Raw genomic sequence first — 25,596 nt, forward strand, 5'->3', positions numbered from 1 at the left:
CACAAGAATGTCAGCACTAAACGAAGAAAGTACACAGTTGACTACATTGTGTAAGAAACTTAGGAGGCCATGAAGGACAACATTTTAGATCCACTGGCTTCAATGCCTCTGTATTTCCCATGTGTTTTCATGGTAAAAACTGTTCCCTGTTTTTTTTCTTTAATTTTTAATTGATTTATTTTGAGATTATAATAGAATCTCGTTATTTTCTCCTTCTCTTTCTTCCTCCAAACCTTTGCTACACTCCTCCTTGCTCTCTTTCAAGTCCTTGATCTGTTTTTTAATTAATTGTTGTTGCACACACACACACACACACACACACACACATACACTTTCATAACTATGTGAATAGGGCTAGGAATTTTGAAGTCTTTTCTATTCATTGGAGTTGCAGCTTTCTGTTACTATTACAAGAAGCTTCTCTGATGAGGTTAAGCCATGCACTAGTGAGTGAGAATAGTTATAAGGCATTAGGAGTCATCCCTTTAGCAGAATAATAGTGGTTTTACCATAGGACCCATGCCTTACGTAGCCATAGGCTTTTGGCCCTATTGGCTATGTCATCTTGTAGAGCAGGCCTTAAACCAATTAAACTCAAATCCAATTTTAAAACGTGATTGGCTACACCCATAACATCCATGCCACTTTTGGAATAGTAGATGGATTTTGCTGGGCAGGTCATTATCGTAGTTCCCAGGGTGCATCGCTGAGTGAGATTCATGATTCCTTTTCTTCTCCAGTAGTGTGCACGGTATCTTCCGACACGGTGAGTAGTCACCCCAGTAGGGATGAAACTTCCAGTTAGGTACCAGGTAGATTTCTCTGTGCTCTGTGACTAATACGTGTGATGGCTTCAGTCTGACCATCAAGCTCCAGATGGCGATCAAGGACATTGGAAATAACTTAAAGTGTTTGGAGGAGGATGATCTATGAGGCACCATTGACCAACAGCTCAAAATATGTAACCCATTCCTGGTACTGGGGTTTTATTTCAAAGCATTTGATGTCCAGTTGGTCTGCTTGCTCTGACATTGTAGGGTATCGCCATTTAAACTGCCACAGTTGGTTTTTGTACGGCTTTTTCAGAAGGCCTTGGTGTTAATTCCTTCCCATATTTCCTCCCCAAATCTGCCCTCCCATCCCGACCCCATTAAAATCCTTCCTGTTCTAAAGTACCTGGAAAAACTTGTTTACATCGTGTAAGGAGCAACACATTTACTTTTAGGGGCATCTCAGAAATTTGACCTTGTTTAATTATGGCTCTAGCATTTCCATTTCCCTGATTGGGGTGGTGGTGGTGGTGGTGAAGAATTACACCCAAAACCCCGAGCGTGCCCTGTTCCGTGGGATTTGAGGTTGGCTTAATGGTAAGGTAGGTTTCTTCGCAAGCCTTTCTGCTGGCACTGAATCCGCAGGGCAGTCTTTTCCTCTTCTCTAAATGCACTTAGCTATAGGGCACCTGAACCCCTGCAGTCATTAAACTGTGTCCTGTCTGGGCTCAGATGAATCACAGTCTCTGGAGAGGAGCCCAGGCATCTCCCTTGTGGAACTGCTGGCTCTTATGGATGCTGTAATTTGAGGATCACTTCCGGGAAGAGGATCCCAGGACAGGCTGCAAAGTGGATGTTTAACGTTTGCTAAAGTTAGCCTGTTGAATTCTGAGGAGCTTTGTGTCTAAGTTCTGTTGTCGCGATGTAAAAGGGTCATGTATATTCCCAACTGTAAGCATCTTGCATAATCGTCCAGGAGTCTCACAGAGCATCTTCAGGTCACCCTTCTGACTATGAGATGTCACTGGATATTTTGAATTTAAGATGGACAAAAAGTGGGCAATTAATCAATATAGAAGAAATAACCTTTTTGTATAATCTTCATACTCGCCAAATGTCTCCTAAAAATGTCCCTCTAATTTTACTACTTTGGTCCTTTGAGCGCTCACCATTTCTAAGTGGTAAGAGTAATTTATGTGTAGTAATATAAATTTTGCTGTTTTAAAAAATAAGTATGGCATTACTCAAGCCCTACATGTGGAGAAAGATACGGCATGAAATATTACTTTCCAAAAGCTTTCGGGAAAAAAAAGTTTTTTTGGCCAGGATTCTGTACTTAAAATAACTTCTCCATCCATAACTCAGACCTTAGGACTTTACCAAAACAAACATAACTGGCATCTTGAATAGCTATTCCATGCACAGACTGCATTTCCAGTTGTTAAGCCATTGAAGGGGTTATTGTATTTATTATACCAAATGGCCAATGCTTTAGCAGCAGCGAGTAAAGAGCCTGTCCCATGAAGGACAGAGTTAGGGCTTTTGTGAGGTGTAGGTGAACTGAATAATTAGGCCCTTTACCCAGGACGACAGAATGTTTCCACTGATGGTAAAGATATGGTTGCTCTTGGGCACTGTTGATAGAAATCGGGCCTTGCCTTTGGCAAAGGGTGTGTGTAAAGCTAAGTTAGTGTGACTGCTCCTCGAGAGAGGAAGACTCAGATCCTTGGGTCAACCTTGACCTTGACAACCTAAGGAGATGGAAGTTAAGGTAACTTAGAAGATGAAGTTATTTCCAGTTCTGCCTCCCAAGCCCATGTTCCCGGAGGTAAGACTCAGACTCAAAATATATTTGCAAATACCCTGGACATATGGCTAGGCTCTTCTCCGACTAGCTATAGCTTAAAATATCCCGTTTATTCTAGGCTACATTCTGCTGTGGGGCTGGTTACCTGTGCTCAGGTACCTTGCGTTTGGCTAGTCACGTTTCTCTGCCTCCCTCTCTCCCAGGATTCTTTCTCCTCTCGATATCTCATCTTCTATTTCCTGCCTAAGCCACAGGCCGTGAGGCTTTTTTTTTTTTTTTTTTTTTTTAGTTCTTTTTTCGGAGCTGGGGACCGAACCCAGGGCCTTGTGCTTCCTAGGCAAGCGCTCTACCACTGAGCTAAATCCCCAACCCCGGCTGTAGGCTTCTTAATTGGCAGCTGGTGCATCCATACAGCATACACGATGTTCTCCCTGCAGTGTAGCTCCTTTGTTTCCATCACTTAAGCTAAAGTAAGTTTTGAAAAAAGATGGAGTTTGGAACCAGGTCTGACAAGGATGGGAGAGCGGATTTTTAATCCACCCCCCCCCGCCCCCCCCCAAGCTTCTTCAAGTACTTATGGACACGGCTGGCCCTTGTTTTAAAAATCATTCTAGCCACTCTGGCTGCTGGGCACACCAGCATTTAGTGATACAGCTTCATGTGCACATGGAAGTCAGAGAGAAGCCTCTGGCCCTGTGGTTTCCTAGTGCAGCTGCTCCTGTAGGCTGTGGTCCTGATTGTTCCCCATGGAGACTCTCACCATGCTTATCAGTTAGCACGAGAAAGAGCACAGAGATCACATAGTGCAGCCCCTCCTGTTTACCTGTAATAAAACTACACCTCTGCCTCACTAGCCAATGTGCTTGGTCGCAGACAGATGGCAGACAGCACACCTCGGGGCTGTGTGTCCTAAGGTTCCCACTCTACTTCATTCTTCGAGAGGCACACATTGCACGGGACAGCCCGGCAGGGTTGTTAAAAATGCCATAAGCAGGAAGGAGAACACCTGATGTCTAGCGGTCTGACTGCAGTGTTCACTTGCCCCACCCGGGTTCCTCTTACTAATGGTCTTAGTCCAAAACCTTGACCAAAAGCTTCCTCACTTCAGACATTCCCCAGGCTCTCCTGGGCCAATTGATGTCTCTCTATTGTCTGTTCTTAAGGAACCGTGCACGTTCTCCCATTATATTTATAATGCTGTGATTAACACGCTGTCCATCTGCCCACCTCTCACCACCTGTTGGATTAGGCTTCCTAAGATCATGAACACATCTTCAACTTCCATCTACACTGCTTGACTGAGGGTGCTTTGTACTTGCCTCAGTGTTTGATTAGCAAATGCTGAGCCAGTCATTTTCCTACACAGTTTCAGCAAATATTTGACCCTTTTTGGTTGTAAAAAAACCACCGAGGATTGCTGGCTTGAACTGTCATTTTTCAGGCTGTCCCACAAGAGTTGGTTCGGAAGAGGCGTGTCACGGTAACTATGCATTTATTAACTCACTAGCAGGTTGGTAAAAATGATTCAGCAACTGCTCTGTTCTGTAAGAAGTTCATGGAGTCTTGGTCCCAAATGTCTGTCATGGCCATCATTGATCCGCATGAAAACAGAGAACTTCTTTCCGTACCCACGGCCACCAATCCTTTGTCACCATGCTGACTCCCCACTAGGGTGACATATTAGACAAATCCCAAGGCTCACTCCAGTTAACCTTAGGAACACAAGGAAAATTCTAGTACTAAGCCTCTTAAGTTCCTTAGGAGTTGACTCATTTCACTACAAGATTTCCACCATGGTATAAGTCTGTCTTGGTCAGGGTCAAAATTGGTCTGGGGATCCAGGCAGAGGCAAAAGCCCCTATACACACAGTCCTGCATGCCCATGACTACGGAGCAGACCCTCTCTGTCTGCCTTTTCTGTGGGCAGAATGTTTTAAGCTAGGCCCAAGCAGAAGTGAGTGGCCCTGAATCACCACTTGGGACTGAAGTCTCAAATCAGTAACCACTGATGTTTTCACAGTTCTTAAAATCCTATGGAACATGCCTTGCCCGTATAAGAATTTTTTAGACATGAACTTGAAAGAAAATATCCGAGTGAAGTAGTAACTACACTCTCTTGCTGTGATGACCATGAGGATTGCTGGTATGTTTCCACACTGAACTGGTGGTTTTCTATCAACTTGACAGAAACTAGAGTCACCTGGGGAGAAGGAACCTCAAATGTCAAGTTTCCTCCACAAGACTGGCCTGCAGGCCTATCTTTGGGGCATTTTTTGATTTATGATTGATGAGGGAGAACCCAGACCACTGTGGGCCGTGCCATGCCCAGGTCCCTGGTTATATAGGAAAGCAAAGTGAACAAGCCAGGGAGAGCAAGCCAGTGAGCACTATTCTTCCACGATTCCTGCTGCAAGCTCCTGACTTGAGTTCCTTCCCCTACTTCCCTCAATGATGGGCTGGGATATGGAGGAGGAAGCGAAACCAACCATTTCTTTCTCCAGCTTCATTACCGGCCATGTTTATCATACCATCAGGATGTAGCTAAGACACACACACACACACACACACACACACACACACACACACACACAGAGAGAGAGAGAGAGAGAATCCATGTTTTATCACAGCATCAGGAAGTAATTAATGCAAACACACACACACACACACACACACACACACACACACACACACACACAGAGTCCATGTTTTATCACAGCATTAGGAAGTAACTAATACACACACCTTGGCTTATGATGACTCTCCTCACACTTTTTTTTTTTTTTACTTTACAACACTGCAAAAAATGATATGTGCTCAGTAAAAACTGTATTTCAAGGCTTGAATTTTGATTCTCCCCACTTGGCTAGCAGTAACATTAGGATGCTCCCAGTGCCACACAGCAGCACTAGGCCACAGCTCCCACTTGGCTACAGGATCACAATGGGGGACATGTTGGTGTCCTACAGTATGCTGTAGTGTTAAGCAGTCATATTTTCTCTCTTAAGGATAGTAAACATAGTTTGGGTGGGTATTGGCTCCAGTGTCCTGAGCTAGGTAAGCATTCTGACATCAGAGTATATCCCTAGCCCCCCTGATTCTTTTTCAATCTTTAGACAGGAATGGTTTTGAACTTAAAATTCACTGAGGATATGGGCATGTGTCACTGTGCCAGCCTGAAGGACATTTTCATTTATAGAGTTTTCAAATTGAAAACTTAATGGAAAACCCAAGAGCATCAGTACACTGCAGTGTGCTTGGATTTTGTTTGTTTGTTTGTTTGTTTTTACCTGTAGATTAATTCATAGTTTATCTGTAGTTGATTCCACGTTTCTGTCGTTTTAAATGTCAAAATAATATGCCTTGTACTTTCTGCTGTTTTTTGCAGTCTCCCTGATGTTGTGTGCTTTGGCCATTTTTGATTGTTTGCTATGAACCTGTCAGAGAGAGTTCTCATATCCACTTATGCATGAGAATTCCACAGGCCATATTCTTCAAAGTGAGAGCATTAGATGTGAAGGTAAAGGCAGTTGCATAGCTGTCTTGATTGTTATAGTATTACTTTCCAGAGACAGTGTCCTCATACACCAACCCCCAGCAGTCTTGGGGCATGCTGGGGAAAAGCTATCTCTGTGACCTGTTTTAGGAAACTTTATTTCCAAGATTTTTAAGTGCTGGGAAGTAGTTAATTTCCTTACAGGATGCCTTATTTTCATATCACGGACAAACATGTCCTCTTTATGTTTGAGAGTCATGAAGGTAAGGTATGATTGACTCCATAGGGACAGGAAAGAGCATCGTGTTCGGTGTGTTAGGAATGAGAATTCTTGATGTTGTATAAAGAAACACACAGCCAGAGAGAAAGTTATCAGGTAAGGCAATCTTTTTATAAAAAGGATGTGCCAGAACCCATACTAGGCTAATCAGCGCAAGTAGACAAAAAGGCCTTGGTCTTTTATCCCTGATGTAGGTGGTACCTGCATCTCATTCCAATGTCACAATCTTCACAGGGCAACACAACTGGCCAATCAGGAACGAGGGCTCTTGTTCAGTTAACTTCCTTTGATAGAAACAGATTTCTCACAGGTACTGTGTCAGGCCTGAAGTACCAGGGAAGATCATTTATGCGGCCCTGAACTAGGACATTTGTGTTTGTTTAAGAACGGAAGAAGCCAAGCATAGTTGTAAACTCTTGTTGGCTCATTAAAAGCTGAGGCAGGAGGATCACCAGAGTTAGCCAGTGGGGTTACATAACAAGACTCTATATCAAGAAACAAAACAAAGCCAATCAACAGACCTAGAAAGTAGGGACATTCTGATTTTGTGATAGAAAGAAATCCTGAGGCTCTACTGCTGAGAGCAGTAAGAGTCTGTCATGGTGGCCCTTCTCCCCTCCAGAGGGTCCTCAGGTATTCCCACCTCAGAAAGACCACTGTGTTTTATAGGGACATTAGCATATTATTTCAGAAGTCTTGGGGTAGAGGGGGCAAAACTGAAGGCAGAAGTTTCTGAAAAAGTTTGTATTGTCTGAAAAATGTCAGCTTGAAGGTCAGAAAAGGTTAGATGAGGTCATTGCCTAGTTGTCTAAGCTTTCCTGTGACTACAGTCAGGCTCTAAGTGAGTAAGTCCATGGCTACTGTCTTAACATGAGTTCCTGTAGTGAGTGTACATGCTACACTAATAATTAATGCAAAGTTGGGGTTGGGGATTTAGCTCAGTGGTAGAGCGCTTGCCTAGCAAAAAAAAGGCCCTGGGTCCGGTCCACAGCCCCGAAAAAAAAAAAAAAAAAAAAAAAAAGAAAAGAAAAAAAAATAATTAATGCAAAGTAACTTTGGGACAATCTAATATGATTTTTTGAATTGGTGACGTTCCAATTTCTGGTTAAAATCACACAGAGATAAAAACCTAAATTCCCCCATTTCTGCTCTAAACTAGGTAATTTCTATACCCAACCTTATTTTGTACTAACACTTGTAACTTTTATCTGGATCTTCCACAGCTTAGTACACACCTATACCTCACATTATATTTAATGTGCACAACCTAGTGACTTTTAACGCAGTCTGAACTACTGACCTATCAACACAATTTTAGAACATTTTCGTCACTTTAAAAAGAAACCCCGCTCAAAGGCACTTTCCATTGCTCTGCAATCTGTCCACGCTTTTCAACTAATGATCTACCTTCTGGTCTGTAGATTTTACTATTCTGGGACATTCGTGTGAAGAATAATACATATGAGGACTTTGATTCGTTTGTTCCCCCCTAGGATGATGCTTCTGGGGTTCTCCCGTGCAGTACCATATAGCAGCACTTGGTTCCTTTCTTTGCTGAGTAATATTTCATTTCAGGGCAGATCACTTTTTGTACATCCATCAACTGATGGGGATTGTGTTGCTTTTGTCTGTAAGCTCTTAAGAATAATGCTGGGGTTTTGTTTGTTGGCTGGGTTTTGGTTTTGTTTTGTTGTTGTTGCTTTTGGGGGGGTGTTGTTTGTTTTGTTTGTTTTTTGAGACAGGGTTTCTTTGTATTCCTGACTGTCCTGGCACTCACTCTGTAGATCAGGCTGGCCTCAAATTCAGAGATCCATCCACCTCCGCCTCCCAAGTGCTGGGATAAAGGTGCACATCAACTGTCACAACCAGCTGCTATGGTTTTCGTGAGAATACTGGTCTGATGTTGGTGTTTAAGTATCACGTGACATTTGTTTTCATTTCTCAGGGGGGCGTAGCTACCCTGGTGGGGCTCGGTGTTTATATACACTTCCTGAGGAACTGCCAGATTGTTTCTGGAGAGAACTATACTACTTGTACCCCTACCAACAATGCATGTGTGTGCTTCTCTATCATCTGGCAACACTCGTGACGGGCAGTCTGGTGCTCTGTTCTGGCCATCATACTGGTTGTGAAGAAGCACACCATTATGGTCTGCTATACATTTCTCTGGTGAGTTATGGAATGTAAGAGATTGCTCTCTCCTAACACCGTTTCCTGTACTGTTAAATAAAGACAATGCTCTCAGAACTTAAGGAAGGTTCATCCCATCCCGGCTGCTGCTCCTTTCTGTGGAGTTCTATGCTTCACCAGGCCCAGTACGAGGGCCAGCAGGAGTATGAATGCATGCCAGGCAGGCTCTTCTTCCTCGTGCTGAATGCCAAGAGACTGACCTGATGGGCCTGCTTTGGTTTATGTGCCCGCCTCCTCGTCTATATTTCTGCCTCGGCAGTGTACAGGTGAGTAGGGGCATTTTGAAAAAAATGAGGTTTTTATGGAGAGAGAAGTGATGGCCACAAGTAGCCATCTCCCTCCCATCTCTGCGCATCGCACAGAAGGCCGGGAACCAAATAATCATGCCCTGTACATTGTCACGGTGAACATTTAAGTGTTAATTATTCATAACCACATATGACATGGAAGTGTTTCAGTCAGCCCTGCTCAGGACTCAGTGAAAGACCACATTGTGATTGCGGTGTGTCGGGCTTGTTTAAATAATCACTTCATGGAGATTTTTTTCTTCTTTTTAATTCCAGGTATTCATCATCAGAAATAAGGAAGCAGTTTACGCTCCCCCCCAACCTCGGACAGTACCATCGGCACAGCCTCAGTACCTCTGGTTTCCCTTCTCTTCAGCTAGTAAGTACGAATTAGAGGTCGGTCAGTCCGTGGTCAGGGACTGAAGTTCCCAGCATCTACCTCCTCCCGCCCCAACCAGCCTTAGCCAATTCTGCACCTAGCATTGTCTGCCCACTGCTTTGCGACTGTTTGCCTTTAGATATCAGACATCTCCCTCTGGTGTGAGTAGAATGAGGCGGCCCAGAACTGTGGCTCTGATGCCCTCTGCTTAGGGGCTTGCAGGCTACCCAAGACCATCCCCATCATAGTTCATATGTGGGAAGACAAGGTAGCCTAGAACTGACCACTATTTTTAGCATATTTTGGTAGGAAATTCTTTTAATTGAGAAATATCAGAAGCTTGAGGTGCCAATCTTTCTTGTGGGATAGTTTCCTTGGAAGTAAATTTATGTACTGTGAAGTTGATCAGTTTTTAGGATCACGGTTTTGTGATCATGGGCAGTTTATCAGTCACTTAATCTCCTCCCAGACAGAGTCTAGAGCACGTCCCCTCCTACCCCTTTGCATCCCCTCATCCCTATCCCAGGCCCAGGTGGTCACTGAGCGCTGCTGTGGTGAAACCATTCACACAGGAGAACAATTCTTAGTTTCACAACACAGCATATCCCCCTTCCAAGGTGCCTACAGTTTGACAGCAAACGAATCAACTGGTGAGTGCAGAGTGCTTGTTACATTATTTGACTAATAATATGTATATCGTGTTATTTAAGAACCGAAGGCCAGATGTGGGTCAGGGAAGGCAAAACCATCCTAAAATGAGACTGTATGTAACCCAAAAGTGGGTGCCGCTTCCTTTGAGCGAGCTGAGCCTGCCCTGCCCTCACTTCCTCATAGAGCACAGCCCACAGCCACACTCTCTGGCTGATCTAGTGGTTATCTTGAGAAGGTTGGGTTATTTTTTGTTTCTAGTTATTACTTCAAAGCCACTTCTGCTCTTAGAAATTTTGTAACCTTCCCCTGTTTCCTGTAGCCGCCATTTTGTCGCCTGTGACAGTTTACCCACCGCGTTAACTGTGTATCCTCAGGTATGTTTTCCTGGAGGGATCTGTGGTTATTTCAGGATAAGCCTTATGGGTTGTGTCATTGGTGAGACAGTACCAACAAATATGTAGCACCTTCGCCGTGAGAGGTCACCTTGTGGTGACATCTTTTGGAGAACCCTGTTTAGGACTTTGGAGCCTTTCCAGGCCTCCCCCTTTTATGTCTTTTCCTGCCTGCTTCAAAACTTCAGGTTAGGTAAAAAAGCACAGGAAGTGCATGGTGCCCATGTTCTCTGAGTAAGTAAACCGAGACATGCTACACATAAGTTCGACTGGGCGATTTCTGATTCACGTTGTATTTCAAAGTGTGCACAATTTGGTTGAAATGTGGTTAGATGTGCTTTCAAATTTTAAACAGTGTGGGGAGTTTGGTGCCTGCCTCCAACAAGCGTTAAGAGTGCAGCTCTAACAGCTGCTGGGGAATAGTGTGGAGAGTAAAGAGGTTTTCAAGGAGGTTTCAGTCCTTGTCTCCTAAGCAGCCTTTGTGATAACACCATGGGCCTTGAGTTCCTGCACCAGAAGCCCTGTTAGATGGAGAGTTGCAGCGGAAAAAGTGTGATGTTCGCAAGTGTCTCCTCAGTAGTTTGCTGTCCCCTTAGGAGGTTTTGACAAAAGTGAATTTTGACGAGTTACTTCAATAGCTGGGAGGTCAGATTAACAAGTGGCTTGGCTACGTCGTGACAAGATCTGAAGGAAGCGGGAAGGTTAAAACGCTGGCTGTAAGAATCACGTCTCCTGCTGTTGTCATTCAATTCTGGTGCTGTTTGAATATGACTGTTCCTCACATTTTCCTACTCCTGCTTGTCCCCGTGTAGATTCCTCGGTCTTCCCCTTTCCTGACTTCCAGCTTCAGCACAATCTTGACCCTGTTTCTTCTCCCAGTGGGAGTCAGGATGCCTGGTCTACCTTCTAAAAATCCGGTGCTCTGTTTAGAGCAAGCCAGTGCTCTGGCCTCCTCTGTTCTCCTGTGATGGCATGGGGATGGGTGGCTCTGCCTCCTCAGTAGTCATCTTCTCAGACCAGACTCCCAGGAGAAATCTCCAAGTTACGAGGTGATTTCCATTTTCCTTGACTCTGTTTCTTTTCCTAAATAATGGAACATTTCAGTAAGAGTCACTTTTAGCAAGGCACGGGAGTAGCTTAGCGGGTAAAGACTCTCAACCTGCCAGAGCTTTAGGAAATATCGTAAGTCAGAGGCTGCAGTGTGGATTGCTAATTGTATTATTTTGGCTAATTAAAAAAAAATAAAACAATGTGTATTTTGACTGTTTTGCTATAAGCAATATAACCATTTCTAGAACCTCATACAAATGGTTGTTTAAAAATATATATTTAGTTGAAGTTCTGGCATTTATAACCACTCATCAAGAGGTCATTGCCATTTACAAGAGTAAAGAGTTTGGGGTCAGATGAGCCTAAGGTGGAAAGTAGTTGTCACTTATTGTCTGCATAACCTGAGACAAGTCACAAACCTCTTTGAAGATTTCAGCTCCCTCTCCTGCAAAACTGGCAGCTTCTGTTACCTCCCTAGGGAGTGTGTAGAAGTCTACAGTAGCGCCTGTGTAAATAGTGGGTAACATTGTTGCCTTAGGTACTTGGCACGGTAGAGACTCTGGATCGTTAAAGGTAAGTAGCAGATGTTTCCAATGCTCTATTTGAGAAGACAACTAATCCACAGGGCCCACTCTGGCTTCAGATGTGATGGACATTCAGAAGAAAGAGCTATAAGGTGATAGGAGGCAAAAGCTTGCTGGAGGAGCTGAGAAAGCCCAGGAGACAGGTCTGACGAGCTGTTAGAGACGCCCGGCTTCCTCTTACACTTCTAGCCAGGACTCCTGCAGAACAGCGAGGTTGGCATTCCAAACACAATTAGCAACCAACACTGTTTTAACATTGCAGCAGGATGTTGGCAGGTCCCCAGAGACACAGGTTGAGAGTCACCTAAAGATTCTTAGAGGACTGGGCAAAGTCCAAATAGCAAAAGGCATCTGCAGAGAGGCGGTTTCTTTGGTTGCCCTGCATGCTCTGAGCCGCAGATGTGTGGTAAGCAAGGACTGCATGCTACCCCTGTAGGTATTCCTCACAAAGTTCAGCTCTTCCTTAGATAGCTAATAAATGAGTAGGAGGCTGAGGCAGTGCACTTGATGTGGTCTTCTCTTGGTTTATTCAGGTTTTTTGTTGTTGTTGTTGTTGTTTTGGTTTGTCTTTTGTTTTCTTGGGATTGTTGTTCCTTTGGTTGTTTGAGACAGGGTTTCCCTGTGCAGCCCTAGCTGGAACTTGCTCTGTACACCAGGCTGACCTCGAACTAACTCTGCCTCCCAAGTGCTAGGATTAAGGTGTGTACCACCACTGCTGGGCCAGTTTTTGTTTGTAATGCTAGCTATAAATGCCTGCTATGACGACTGTGTGATTAAATATTTTCAAAATAGATGAGCTACCTTTTTTCTAAAAAAATTCCACTTATCTTGTGTGTGCATGTACACACATGTGCTATAGCATGCCAGTAGAGGTCAGAGTTCAACTTGCAGAAGCTTGACCTCTTCTACCATGTGGATTCTGGAGACTGAACTTAGGTCCTCAGGCTTAAGGGCAAGTTCCTTTACCTACCGAGCCATCTCACCAGCTCAGTAAACTGCTTTTACGTTTTGCATGCTCTAATAAGAAGGGGATCTATCATTTAGAATGAGTTTTCCAGACTTAGATAGTGTCTTAGATAGTGGATTGGGTCTACCTGTCACTCCTGTCAGAGGCCTTTTACAACAGATCCAGAGAGACAGGCCTCTGGCTATCCCATGTCCTGGCCTGAGATGTACACCAGCTTTGGCGTTCTCCACTGTCATGGTCATGGGAGCAGGTTAACCAGAGATCCTGTGCCAGCCATCTATATAAGCAAACAACTCTACCCTTGATGCTTGAATTAAAAAACAAGCAAACAACTTGTAAATTGTAAAGCCTTTCCTCTGGTTATTAAAAGTGGAAAATATAGTAAGTACATAAATGGTTTGGATCTGGCTCTAAAGCAGCAAGGAGGATTGAAGACCTACACAGCGGTTAATAACTTTAAGTACATTATTTAATAAAGGAAAATATACCATTAAAAAGAAACAGAAACATCTGAAGAGCCAAGAAAGAACAGCCAGATCATGATGGCTCTGGGTGAGGAAAAGGATGTAAAAAGCCACACCCTGGGCACACACTGAGCACCATGGCTACGGGACCTGTTTATGTGTCTAACATTTGTGGCTTAAGGATGTCTCATGCCCAAGAAGCATTCCTTCTTGTGCACACATTGGCTTCTGTGAAATACAGTACCCTTCTCTTTGCCAGCTAAGGGTCACTTGAGCGCTGGCTCCCTAACTCCTGGCCTCCTTTGTGCCTCGGATGCTGTTGTTGTTATTTCTCACTTGATTTCTTCCCACAGTTGGCTGTTCTGTGTTGATTGTATGGAAGGGATATGGCAGAAAAATGCAGTGCTCAGTGTAGTTTCCACACGCATTCACAGTGCAGATGAAATCAAAGGCAGGGAAGGCATTCTTTATAAAGAGCAGGCCCTTGGTTATCGTAAGGGATGGAAACAGGCCGGGGAGATGGCTTAGTGTGGAAAGAGCTTACCACTCAAGCATGAAGACCTGACTTTAATGCCCACAACCCTCATAAAAAGCATTTATAATTGCAGCAAAGGTGGAGACAGGAGCGTTCCTGGGTCACACTGGCTAGCCCCATGTCCCAGGGAGAGCCCCTGCTTCCAAAAGCAAGACAGATGGTTTCTGAGGAAAATGTCAGGTTGACCTCTGGCCTTCACCCATGTGCACACTTGTGAATGTGTACATGTATATCTGACTTGTTAAAAACCACATTGGTGGTCATGGTACCATCTCAGCATCTATAGTGGCATCCATGGAAGATTTCTGTTGCTGGAGGCAGGGAAGCAAGCCTCTTTTAGGTCACAAAGTACTTTGAAATCACTGAAGGCAGAGGAAACTTCCTGCTTTTAGCTTTGTTAAGTGTAGAGGGGTGACTGTCTTTTTTATTCATTGTTTCCTGGGTCTTACTCTGTACCTGCAGCTGCTGTAAGAGCTGTGGATAACATGCATGAATATAACAAAGGGTGCATCCTTTGTTCTTGTGGAACATTTTAGAATAGGAGATGGGTGTAAACAAATGAATGTCAGCAGTGATGAGGGCAGGAAGAATCAAACCGGCAAAGGGAGCGGTATCACAGATGGGATGCTGTTTTAGGCAGGGTGGTCTTCGAGGACCTCTGTCTGGAATGGAGAGACCCAAGAAGTACTCAGCATGAGCCCAACACCTTGCTAAGAGAAGGTATTCCAGGGAGAAGGAAGAGCCGGGTCTAGCCTGCAAGGCAAGAGTTTCCCTCATGCCCCAGAAGCAGCCAGGAAGTAGAGTGGGCAACAGGGGAGACCATAGCTATAGCAGCATCGCCAAGCCATAGCTGAGAACACAAAATGTCCATTCACTCAGGTAAGAAGAGGAGGTTCCTGGGAGCACGGGACTAGGCAAGCCTGAAATCCATGGAGCTGATTGTCAGGGAGGAAAGCAGAGCAGGCTGGGAGACCATGGCTGGAGTGGAGCTGGTGAAGCTGATGCTCTACTTCCTGACCTGAGAGAGAGGGAAAGGGAGAAGGGAAGGGGGAGAGGGAGAGGCAGAGAGAGAGGCAGAGAGAGACAGAGAGACAGAGAAAGAGCGCACAGGCACACACCCTCCCATTCCCCCTCCTCCTACCTGAACAAGAATAATTTACTTGAAATTGCTTTGGATCATGGCATTTAAACTAAGGTCTCTTTGTTGTCTGCTGACTAAGAAGACACATGGCTCAACAGAAAAGAGGAAGCCGAGTAGTCAAGGAAAGACTTGGACCCTTAAAAGCAGAAGAGCTGAAGATACAATGTAACTGCTACCTCACCTCAGGTTCAAACTTCATCTCTCAGGCAGCACAAGGAGGGCAGCTGTTAACTCTTCAGACAAACGTGTGTGTGTGTGTGTGTGGGTGTGTGTGTGTGTGTGTGTGTGTGTGTGTGTGTATACTTGTGGGCTCATGTATGCATTTCTTTCTTTCTGTTTGTGTTGATTACCTCATGGTAAAACCTGCTCATGAGATTAAAACTATCGATATTCTAGAGAACAGACTCTTGGCTATCATTTGATTGTTTGATTCTTGGCTATCATTTGATTGTTTGGTTCCTGGCTATCATTTGAGCTTGCCAGAAGAAAGACAGCTTGAAGGTCTATCAAATTAAGATAACTTGGAATCTGCACCCATTACCACTGGCAAGACAAGTATATATCACACTGGAATGAGCAGACGCTACCTTATCGGTTTCTGTATAGAAATAAGGAGAGAAGTTACCCAGTGCCGGCTGATGTGTTCTAGAGAGGCATGGTCTGGCAATGGCTCCATCCTACAGCTTGAGTTTACAGCCTGCCCCACCCCTGGACTATGTTCAGACATAAAGAGTTTGCGTTTATTGTCTGTGTGTATTTATGGTTGAGAAGGTTAAACATCATTATCCAATGGTTGATAAGAGGGCAGTCCCATGCCCCATGCTCTCTGTATCTTAGTACCAAATTCAGTAGAGGCCCAGTGAGCCATTGCATATGATGGGTCAGACCATCGTCTGCCCCTGATCTTTGGTCCATCTGTCCTGTAACAGTTTCTGAGCTTCTACCTTTATAGCTAGCTTCGACTTTCAGGAACGTCTCTGGGCTTTTATTTTAGCTGGGCTGGACTTTTATTTTAGCTGGGCTGGACTTTTTTTTCTCTCCCCAGTTCTCGGTGCTCATTCACTAAGCATAAATGTTTCACAATGCATTTAAAATATATTTCATTACCTGGGCTTGAGTTCCTCATAATACACTTATACCTGTCATTCATTTATTTACTATTATATCTGAGCATCCAATCTCCTGAGAAGTTGTGAGCAGAATTTACGGGAAGTTGTAAATGCAATTTTTAACCTGTTTTGTTGCACACTTAACTATTAGCTTGTACTTCAGTTATTTTAAGAAATATTGATTCTCTGGAAGGCATCTAATCAAAATTATAGTGATTAAGAACACAGCCTGGGACTGGAGAGATGGCTCAGCGGTTAAGAGCACTGACTGCTCTTCCAGAGGTTCTGAGTTCAATTCCCAGCAATCACATGGTGACTCACAACCATCTGTAATGGGACCTGATGCCCTCTTCTGATGTGTCTGAAGACAGCAGCAGTGTACTCATATGCATAAAATAAATAAATAAATCTTAAAAAAAAAATAGAACACAGCCTGACTGTATTTTAATTCCAGATGTGCTACTTCCTAGCCATGTGATCAATGGCAAGTTATTAAGTCATCTGAAAATGAGGATAATTAACACATCTGAAAATGAGGATAGTTAGCACATATTCCACTGGCTTCTAGTGAGACTGATTTGCAGAGGCCCTTCATGTACTGTGGTCCCCTCCTCTGCTGACTTCAGCTACTGTCAGAATCGGGCTATTTTCTTGTCTTCTTGCTACCTGATGATCAAAGGGAGCTCTTTGCTCTCAGTTCATCCTGTAACCTTCTCCTCTGCCCCCATTGCCTCTGCTGACAGTGAGTGCTATGTAAGTCAGCCATCTAAAAGTATCTGGGCCAGAAGTAGGGTAGTGGATTTAGTCAGGGTTCCTTAGAGGAGCAGAATTGGTAGAATAAATATCTATTTATTTTTAAGGGGGTTATTAAAGTCCCTTACAGGCTAGTCCGGCTAGTCCAACAGTGGCTGTCTTTTGACCGAAAGGCCAACAATCTAGCAGTTGTTCAGTCCACAAGGCTGGGTTCTCAACTGGCCTTTAATATACTTTGGAATCCCAAAGAAGCATGTTCCGATTCCGATAAAGGGATGCCGCCGCAGCAGGATAGATGAACTTGGCAGAGAGAGTGAGGGGCAAGCAAGTTAAAAAGTAAAGCTTCCTTCTTCCATGTCCTTTTCTGTGGGCTGCTACCAGAAGGTGTGGCCCAGATTTAGGGTGAGTCATATGACCTCAAATGATCTGGATTTAAAAGGTATGTATCTTCCTATCTCAAATGATCCAATCAAGAAAAGCCTCTCACAGGTATGCCTGGCTGCCTGAGTTTTAGTTGATTCCAGACATAGTCAAGTTGACACAAAGACTTGCCATCACAGGCAAAGCTGTAGCTTCTCTCTGGGGAGCAAGACGTTCCTGTCTTAGGAAAGGGACAGTGAAAGCAACAGTTACATTCTGGAATGTTTTTGCCCTTTGCCTCTTCCACAGCACTATTCCTCCTCCCCAGCTAAAAGCCTGCTGGTATGTGGGCTCAAGGGGATGAAAAACCAGTTTTGTCAGCCTTTCCTTCAGGCCAGCCCTCCCATAGGACAAGTCTGGAATCTGGGGCTTTTGTGATGCTTTTGGGATTGAGGAGAGCAGCGTTCACTTGGGCTGAGTCCACACAGTCCGTGGCAAAGGAACACCTCAGCGGGACACAGCCTCTACTGCTACTGTTATTTCTGGGCCAATCTCCTTGATCTACATGACTCTCAGTGCCTTAAGGCAGTTCCTGGATCTTTGCATAGCCCGGGCTAGAAGATGTATTTTGTTTAATAGGGGACTGGTAATGTTGCCAGTTCTTAATACTATCAACTGAAGAGCAACATTGTTTCAGTTACCCGTGTTTCTATCCTGTCTATTTCCTCCCCCACCTCTATGGGAGTATGCAATGAAGACCGGACAGTTTTCTTCAGCAGATCCTCAGAGTTTGCTCACCCAGATTCAGTCCTGTGAGTTTCTTTCTTCCGAACTAGTAGTTTCTTTCTTTCCAACTAGTAGTGTTTGGAAGTCTCAGCCTTACAGCTGGTTTAGTCACAAGCCTGGCTCCAGGTCAATGTCTAAACTGCTGGTTTCGAGCAGCAGTATATAGACATCTCAGGCCAAGGGAAACACTGCGTCTGTCTGAGCTCCTGCAGCCAGAGGAGTGCTGCCTTTGCCTGAGTTTTTGGAGAATTGCCTTCTTTCTCTTTTTCACTGTGTTTGGGTAAACAAAACATAGCCTCAGAGGGCTTTTGCAGGAGAAATTATAAAAATTCCTCAAAGCCTGTGATCTCATTTTGGATCTCCTCAGGATTCCTCATCAAGCTGCAATTAAGCAGAGAAAAATTCTGCCTTGGGGTGTGATTTTAATTACTCATCGTGTTGTGACTTGACTTTCTGCTACTGCCTTTCTTTACCTCTCCTGTCACAGTTGCAGTTTGACAGCTTCTCCTGTCGCTTCATTTAGGCTAAAAGTGAAACGCTGGGTTGAAGAGGAGGGCAGGGCAGATATCCCCCGCCTGCGTGCCTGTGTCTCCGTCTACTTCACCAGGAAGCCTGGTGGGAACAGCCCTCTCCCTCCCTTTCCCTCCAGCCTCAGCTGTATGAGCCCGTCGAGCCTGTGGACTTTGAAGGACTTGTGATGACGCACTTAAACAGCTTGGATGCAGAGCTGGCCCAGGAGCTGGGGGACCTCACCGATGACGACCTGCATGTGGCCTTCACACCCAAGGAGTGTAGGACTTTGCAGCACTCTCTGCCAGAGGAAGGGTAAATTATTTTCTTGAAATATGAGAGGGGAAGGGTGCTGATTCTGAACCTCTCTTTCCTTCCTTTTTTTCCTTCCTTCCTTCCTTTTTCCCTTCCTTCCTTCCTTCCTTCCTTTCTTCCTTTCTTACTTAAAACAGGGTCTTGCTGTGTAGCCTAAGCTGAACTCAGAGTCACAGCCCTCCTCTCCTCTCCTGCTCCTGCCTCCGAAGTGCTAGGGTCAAAGGTGTGCAGTAGCACTCTCACCTCTGAAGTACTCTTGAAAGGAAGCAAACTTTGGATTGGGGTGGGGGTAGGTATGGGGAGATGGGCTACAGGGCAGTGGAAAAATGCTTGTCTAACATGTGCAAGGTCTTGGATTTGATCCCTAGAATTACAAAGAAGTTAATAAATTTTTTAATTAAAAAAAATTTAGAGATGATATGAGGACATAAGCTCAGATCCCCAGCACCCACAGAAAAAGCAAGGCATGGTGACGTGCTTGTACTTTAGTAAGCTCCAAGGTCACTGAGAGACCCTCCCTCAAAACTAAAGAGTAATTGAGGAAGATACCCAACATCTTCTTATCGCCTGTACATGTACACACAAGCGCAAACACACATATACACACACAAACATACACACACATACATGTACATATTTTAAAAGGAGCAAAACTACTCAATCCACTAAAATATACAGCACATATAATATTGCTACCCAGATGTACACAGAGTTTGTTTGTTTATTTTGTGGTGCTGAGGACCTAGCACAGACCTCACGCATGGTAGGCAGATGTACACAGTTTCTAAATTTGTTTAGTCAAAGGCTTTGGAAAGCCCTGTGGGAACTGAGACACAGTTTAAGGGATGCAGTGGAACAGGATGGGACAGTACAAAAGAAGTTAAGATTACAGGCCCTAGAATTGGACTCCTGGGTGCCAGCTTCATGACCATAGGTAGTCACGTGACCTCAAGAAGCCTTATGGTCTCTATTTGCAGTGTCAGCAGTGTTCTTAGCAAGTATTGAAATGCCTCTGTCAGAAGCATTTTATGGGCCAGTAATGGCTTAGCAGGAAAAGACATTTCCCAGAACTGACCCATTCAAGTTTGTCCACTGATTGCCACATATAGGTGTATGTGCACACACACTCACTCACACGCTCACACACACACACACACACACACACACCCTCTCTCACACACTCTCTCTCACTCACACACACATACTCACACACACAAACATACATAAAATAAATCAATGTAAAAGAATTGCTAAGACCTTTTGTTTGTTCCTGTACAAAGGCCTGAATCAAACTAGTAACTTAAGTTTCCATGTCCGTTTATTGAACACCTGTTGAGTCCTGAGAGTAAAAGATGAGGAAGGGAAACTCCCTTCCTTTACAGAAGTTTCAGATAGAGGAGACGCAGCAGAGGCATTGTAAAATGAATATTCAAATAACTCTTTTAGAGCTGAGTGACTAAGCATGGTGTGGGCATTAGTTCTCAATGGCCAGCAACCATGGACTCACGAAACAAGCAGCCGTAGGATGAACACCCCTGCCTCACAGGAGATTTCGAATGACTTTTGTTTTCATTCATCTTTAAACCAAAATGTTCCCTTGAACATTTTGAGTCCTCTCGTGTCTCCCAGAAAGTCCCAGAAAGGAGAGCATGAGACATGGCGCCTGCACTCATTGCTCTGAGGTGTTTCTGTGTGAGGGTGTGTTTCAGCACAGGTGTGGACAACTGGAACGTGGGAAGTCTCTTTGTTCTCTTCTTGGGTCAGTTTCCCTTCACACAGCAAGCTAGCCATGCGTGCAGCTCTGTTCCTTGTGGAAAATACTCATTTCCCAAAAATCAGATGATCTCTGTCATTATTGGGGAACATTTGCCTTACTGTCAGGCCACTTATTCAAGTGTGGTTTGAATATTGACAACACATTTTCATCTTTGGTAGAGTTGTGTTATTTATTTGTGTGAATATTTATCTTTAAATTTGGCCAGAATCTTAGAAGAACTGGTGTAAAATACAGGAAGTTTGGAGGTAGAAGGGCTTTTAACACTTTGATAAAGAAGGCAGGTTTTCCAAGAGCCGTTTGGTGATACCATTTTGCTGTGACTCACAGGGAATGTGTTACCTGTTTGATGATTTTGAGCCAGACTGTGCTATCTTAGTTGTTGCCATGGTCTTCTGTAATAAGCAAGGCAGGCAGGGAAAGCATTCTGGTTACCACGAGAGTAACCACTCGTGACTCTAAGTGACCATCCTGTGCTTCACTCAGAACCTGTACTGAGTGGTGGTCTGTGGTAGTCATGTACTGGGCCTGCAGGTCCTGGTTTGGCCACTTGGTCTATAACTTGGATTAATGTCTTATCACCTCATCCTTCTGTATAACAAGAATAGCATCAGTGCCTTCCCTGTTGAATCCATAAAAGTGCTTAAGTCTGCTCAGTTCATAATGATGTCACCTAATTCACAACTAGCACAGAGCTCTTACCATGGGCCAGACACCCTTTCAAGCACTTTGCATGTTAGCATCAGATCTTCGTCCTGAAGGAGGAACTCTTACTATGTCACAGGGTCGAATGACTGGCATAAGGCTACAGAATCAATGAGGAATGGAGCTGGGGGTTGGGCAGTCAGGGCCAAGAGATCTCATATTTAGCCTTTGCAGAATTTCATCTTGGACTGACAACAGCTCCATGGGTGAGTTCTGTCCTGTTTCCGTGTGTTAACCAGTTTCCCTTTACTGTCACAGATATCCGTGACAAATCAACTAAAAGGAAGGAACATTTATTTTGGCTCACAGCTTTGACGATTTCAGCCCCTGGTTCTTTGGGCTGCACTGCTTTGGTCCTTTAGTGGCACAGAGTATTATGATGAGCGAGTATAGCAGAGAAGTAACTTGTGTAAAAGACAGAGGAAGAAAGCAGTGTCCCTTGGTCCCCTTCAGGACCTTTCATAAGACCCCGCATCCTGAAGAGTTACCACTTCTCAATTATGTCATGCCAGAGACTAAGACTTTAACGGGTAGGCCTTTGGAGGACATCAAAGATCCAAATTTTACCATCCCTGTTTTCCACGTGCAAAATTAAGGCTTATAACATGGAAGCAGGGAGCCCAGAGGCCTCAACCCTAGATAAAGAACTACAGGCAGCTAAGAAATGCAGAGAGCCAGAGAAATAATCTTGCCCAGGGAAGAACACACCAATTTCTTACCCAATACCAAAGAGCCACCCCTGAAAACATACCTATACACATTGCACTATATGGACTGAGACAGTTGTATTTATCAACATATATATGTACACACACATACATTATAGGTATAACATCAGTTAAAGAAAAAGAGGCCAGGAGTTTGAATAAGCAAGAACATGGGAGAGCTTGGAGGAAGGAAAGGGGAAAATAATATAATTATATTATAATTGCAAAAATATGTCAATAAAAATTGTAGCTCTTAGGTCTATTTATGTCTAGTACTGATGTGTTTCTCACAATGCCAAAAGCTTTATTACTGATTGTTTCTGATTTCAAGACTGTGAAACATATGGAGAATATCTCTTCCTAGCAGGTGTGACAGGAATCCAAAAACCTATGTCTTCAAAGCCACCAAAGCCCATGGCAGCTGTCCTTGGCTTTCTAAATGGAAAACACACATGTCCTGACAAAATCACACAAGAGCAAAAAAATAAATTAAGTTAGAAATAACTATTTGAACTTAATTTTCATGTTTGGTGTTTAATTATAGCTGTGTCTCCCTATGAGTGTCTTAATGCCTTCAGGAATAGATATAGTTTAGCAGTTCTCTGTAACAAAGAAACTCAACAGTGTATAAAAGGACAACATATTTATTTAGTGAAAACACAAGCATCATTGCCTTAGGGATACTTTATATACTTGAAACAAATGGACAAGAACATCCCTAACATTCTTATTGATACAGATTCGAAATGGCATTGAGTCCCTTGATTATGGAAAGGATTTATTTTATCGCTTTTGCCCGGTAATAACTTGTTTTTGTCTTATTTTTCACCTAATTAGAGTTGAACTGGATCCTCACGTCAGGGACTGTGTTCAGACCTATATTCGAGAGTGGCTGATTGTGAACCGGAAGTAAGTTTATCTCCTCCTTATATATAAATGCTAATTTATATAAATGTAAATTTTACATGGTTAGTGGGTTGTTTTTCACGTGAAATGACTTTTTTTGGGGGGGGTTAGGGTTACAGAAAAACTGAACAGAAAGCCTTGAGATCTCCCACATCTCCCCTCAGAGCATCGCTCATGCTGGGCACATACTGGGCTACGTCACCAGTCCTGGCATTGGTTTTTTGAGCTATATATTTCATGGCTTTTGACAAATGCATGCCATGCTTCTGCCCTTGCAGCATCAAACAAAAGGGCTTTCCTGCCGTAAGTGTCCCATTGCCCCACCTGTCTCTGCTCCCACCCTCCCTGCTCTGTTCCAGTCCCCTTCACAGTCTTTGATTTCAGCTTGCTTCATCTTGTCCCCTCGTGGCTTCATCCCTTGTTTTCTGTTACCACTGAAAAAAAACTCTTGCATTGTACAGCTGTACTACAGTCTTCTGTTAATCTATTCAGTTAGGAAGGGAATCACATTCTAAGCATGAAGAATAGAGTCTTCTTTATAGATGTTATAAATAAGTAGAGTTAGCCATGCATGGAAGAACATACCTACAGTTACAGCTACTCAGGAGGCTGAGGCAGGAGGATATTTGCACCTAAATGTTCACAGCTAGTCTGAGCTGCATGACAAGACCATGTCTCATAAAAACAAGCATATTTTTCTCTTTTTTTTTATTTTGATGAACTCCTAGAGAAAAGATAGTTAATGAATTGAAATTTGGCCTCAGATCAAAGATGCCATTGGAATTTGTGACCCCAAAACAAAGCACTTGCTAGTCTTCTGTGGAAGGCATTTTTAGCCCTGGGTTAATGAGACATTTCGTGAATTGTTTCGGAAGTTTCTGTCTCCATGGTAATGACCTTCACAGCACAGTCTCATGAGAAGCATTTGAACACACAGAAATCCATACCATGTGTGCATGTACACGTATATGCGTGTGTGTGTACTGGGAAGTAGGTGGAAGGTGTCTACAGATTGAGGCCCGAGACACTAGATACATGTCAGATACGCTCTGAGACCTAAGCAGTTTGCAAAAGGTAGCATCCCCTCTCCCTACGCTACTAGGAATTACTGTTCTCGGGGATGAATAACAAGACTCTTGACCCTGGGTTTCATCCAGTTCCCGTAAGTGTGCTATTGAATCTGTGCCTTCTCTTTTTGGTAATAAAAGTATGCATTCTGTTGCTAGTAGCTGCAGAAGGAAGAGAGTCACTCAGAGACAGTAGTGATGGCAGAGCTGCATGCCAGCCCTGTCCCCTTAGAACACAAGTGGAGGGCAGAGATGGCCAGCCAGGCAAATAAGACTATGCTGTGCTGCTAATAAATACAAGTTGTTTTCAGACTCTAAAATGTTATATTTAGAGGCACTTTTCTGGGCATCTAAAGTTCTAAAAAAGAAGTCCAAGAAGGAACAATAAACAGAAAGCCCCATTGGACTGAATTTTGTCTTCGGATTCATTTTCTATTTGAAGCCCTGTCCTTGTCCCTTCTCCTGCTAGTACAGGCTCTCCAGGATGCTTTTCTGCCACCCACAGATTTGATTTGATTTTTAAAAAAGACTTTAGAATGCTTGTGGTAGAAATTTAAGAAACTGTAGAGAAACAAAACCAAAATGAACGGATTTCATTCTTGGTAGATAACCATACTTGACAGTGATGGGCCAGCCTTGAATCAAATCTCTTTGTGGTATATGTTTATATAAACACTACCTCAAACTCTAGTGCTGTATTTTAGCCTGAACTTTCAGAGTAAGGAAAAATTTCCTGTCTTCATTTTCAGTTATTCTTCCTCAACACAGTAACTAATGATTGCTTAATGAATGTATATCACATGTTTCTCCTATTTTTTTTTCTTTCGTACTTAAGTTTTAGACAGTGCAGCAATGTCCTTCTCCCTAAAACCCTGTATACATTCATGATTTTTTTCCCTATGGGGAAAACCTATAATTTCTATACCTAAGATATATGCACAAATTTAAGACTTAATAATAGACCAGAGATTTAATCAATACATGAATTAAATGTCAAATATTAGCAAATATAAAATACAATTCTTCATCTTATAAAAGGATTGTGATTTTTTGACATTCTTTGATTATCTGATTGAACATTTTTTCTCATGTTTTTGTTGGCTACCAGTAACTTTTTTCCTTGGCGCATTACTTAAGAAATTTGTACAACTCTTACCAAACTATTTGATTTCGTAAAACTTTAGATAACTTTTTTACCATTTCGGGGCAGTGGTGGTGCTCGCCTTTAATTCCAATACTTGGGAGGCAGAGGCAGTTGAATCTCTGAGTTCAAGGCCAGCCTGGTCTACTATGTGAGTTCCGGCCAAGCTACACACACACACACACACACACACACACACACACACACACACACACACACACACACCTGTCTCAAAAAACAAAAACAAAACCAGAACACAAACTTTTTTCCCTTTAAATGTTGTGTGTGTATGCATGTTTGTATGCATGTGTGTGTACGCGGTTGTGTATTCACATGCGTGTGAAAGCACAAGGTTGATATTAGGTACCTTCCTTGATTCTTTGTTCACTTTATTCATTGAAGTAAAGTCCCTCAGTCAAGCCCAGAGTTTGCAACTATGGCGGTGTCACTAGCTTGCTTCAGGGATCCCCTGT

At 43.5% G+C, this 25,596-nt stretch overlaps 1 protein-coding gene across 1 annotated transcript in view; it reads left to right on the plus strand.

Annotated features, from left to right (window-relative positions):
* Positions 1-25,596, plus strand: part of Dock8 (dedicator of cytokinesis 8) — a 189,667-nt gene that overhangs the window by 35,363 nt on the left and 128,708 nt on the right. The window contains exons 2-4 of the mRNA XM_032891748.1: positions 9,104-9,206; positions 18,648-18,823; positions 22,847-22,918. Coding sequence (XP_032747639.1) covers positions 9,104-9,206; positions 18,648-18,823; positions 22,847-22,918 — 351 coding nt within the window. The remainder of the gene's footprint in view (positions 1-9,103; positions 9,207-18,647; positions 18,824-22,846; positions 22,919-25,596) is intronic.

The sequence above is a fragment of the Rattus rattus genome, chromosome 2, assembly GCF_011064425.1.
Source record: "Rattus rattus isolate New Zealand chromosome 2, Rrattus_CSIRO_v1, whole genome shotgun sequence".
NCBI classification, from domain to species: Eukaryota; Metazoa; Chordata; class Mammalia; order Rodentia; family Muridae; genus Rattus; species Rattus rattus.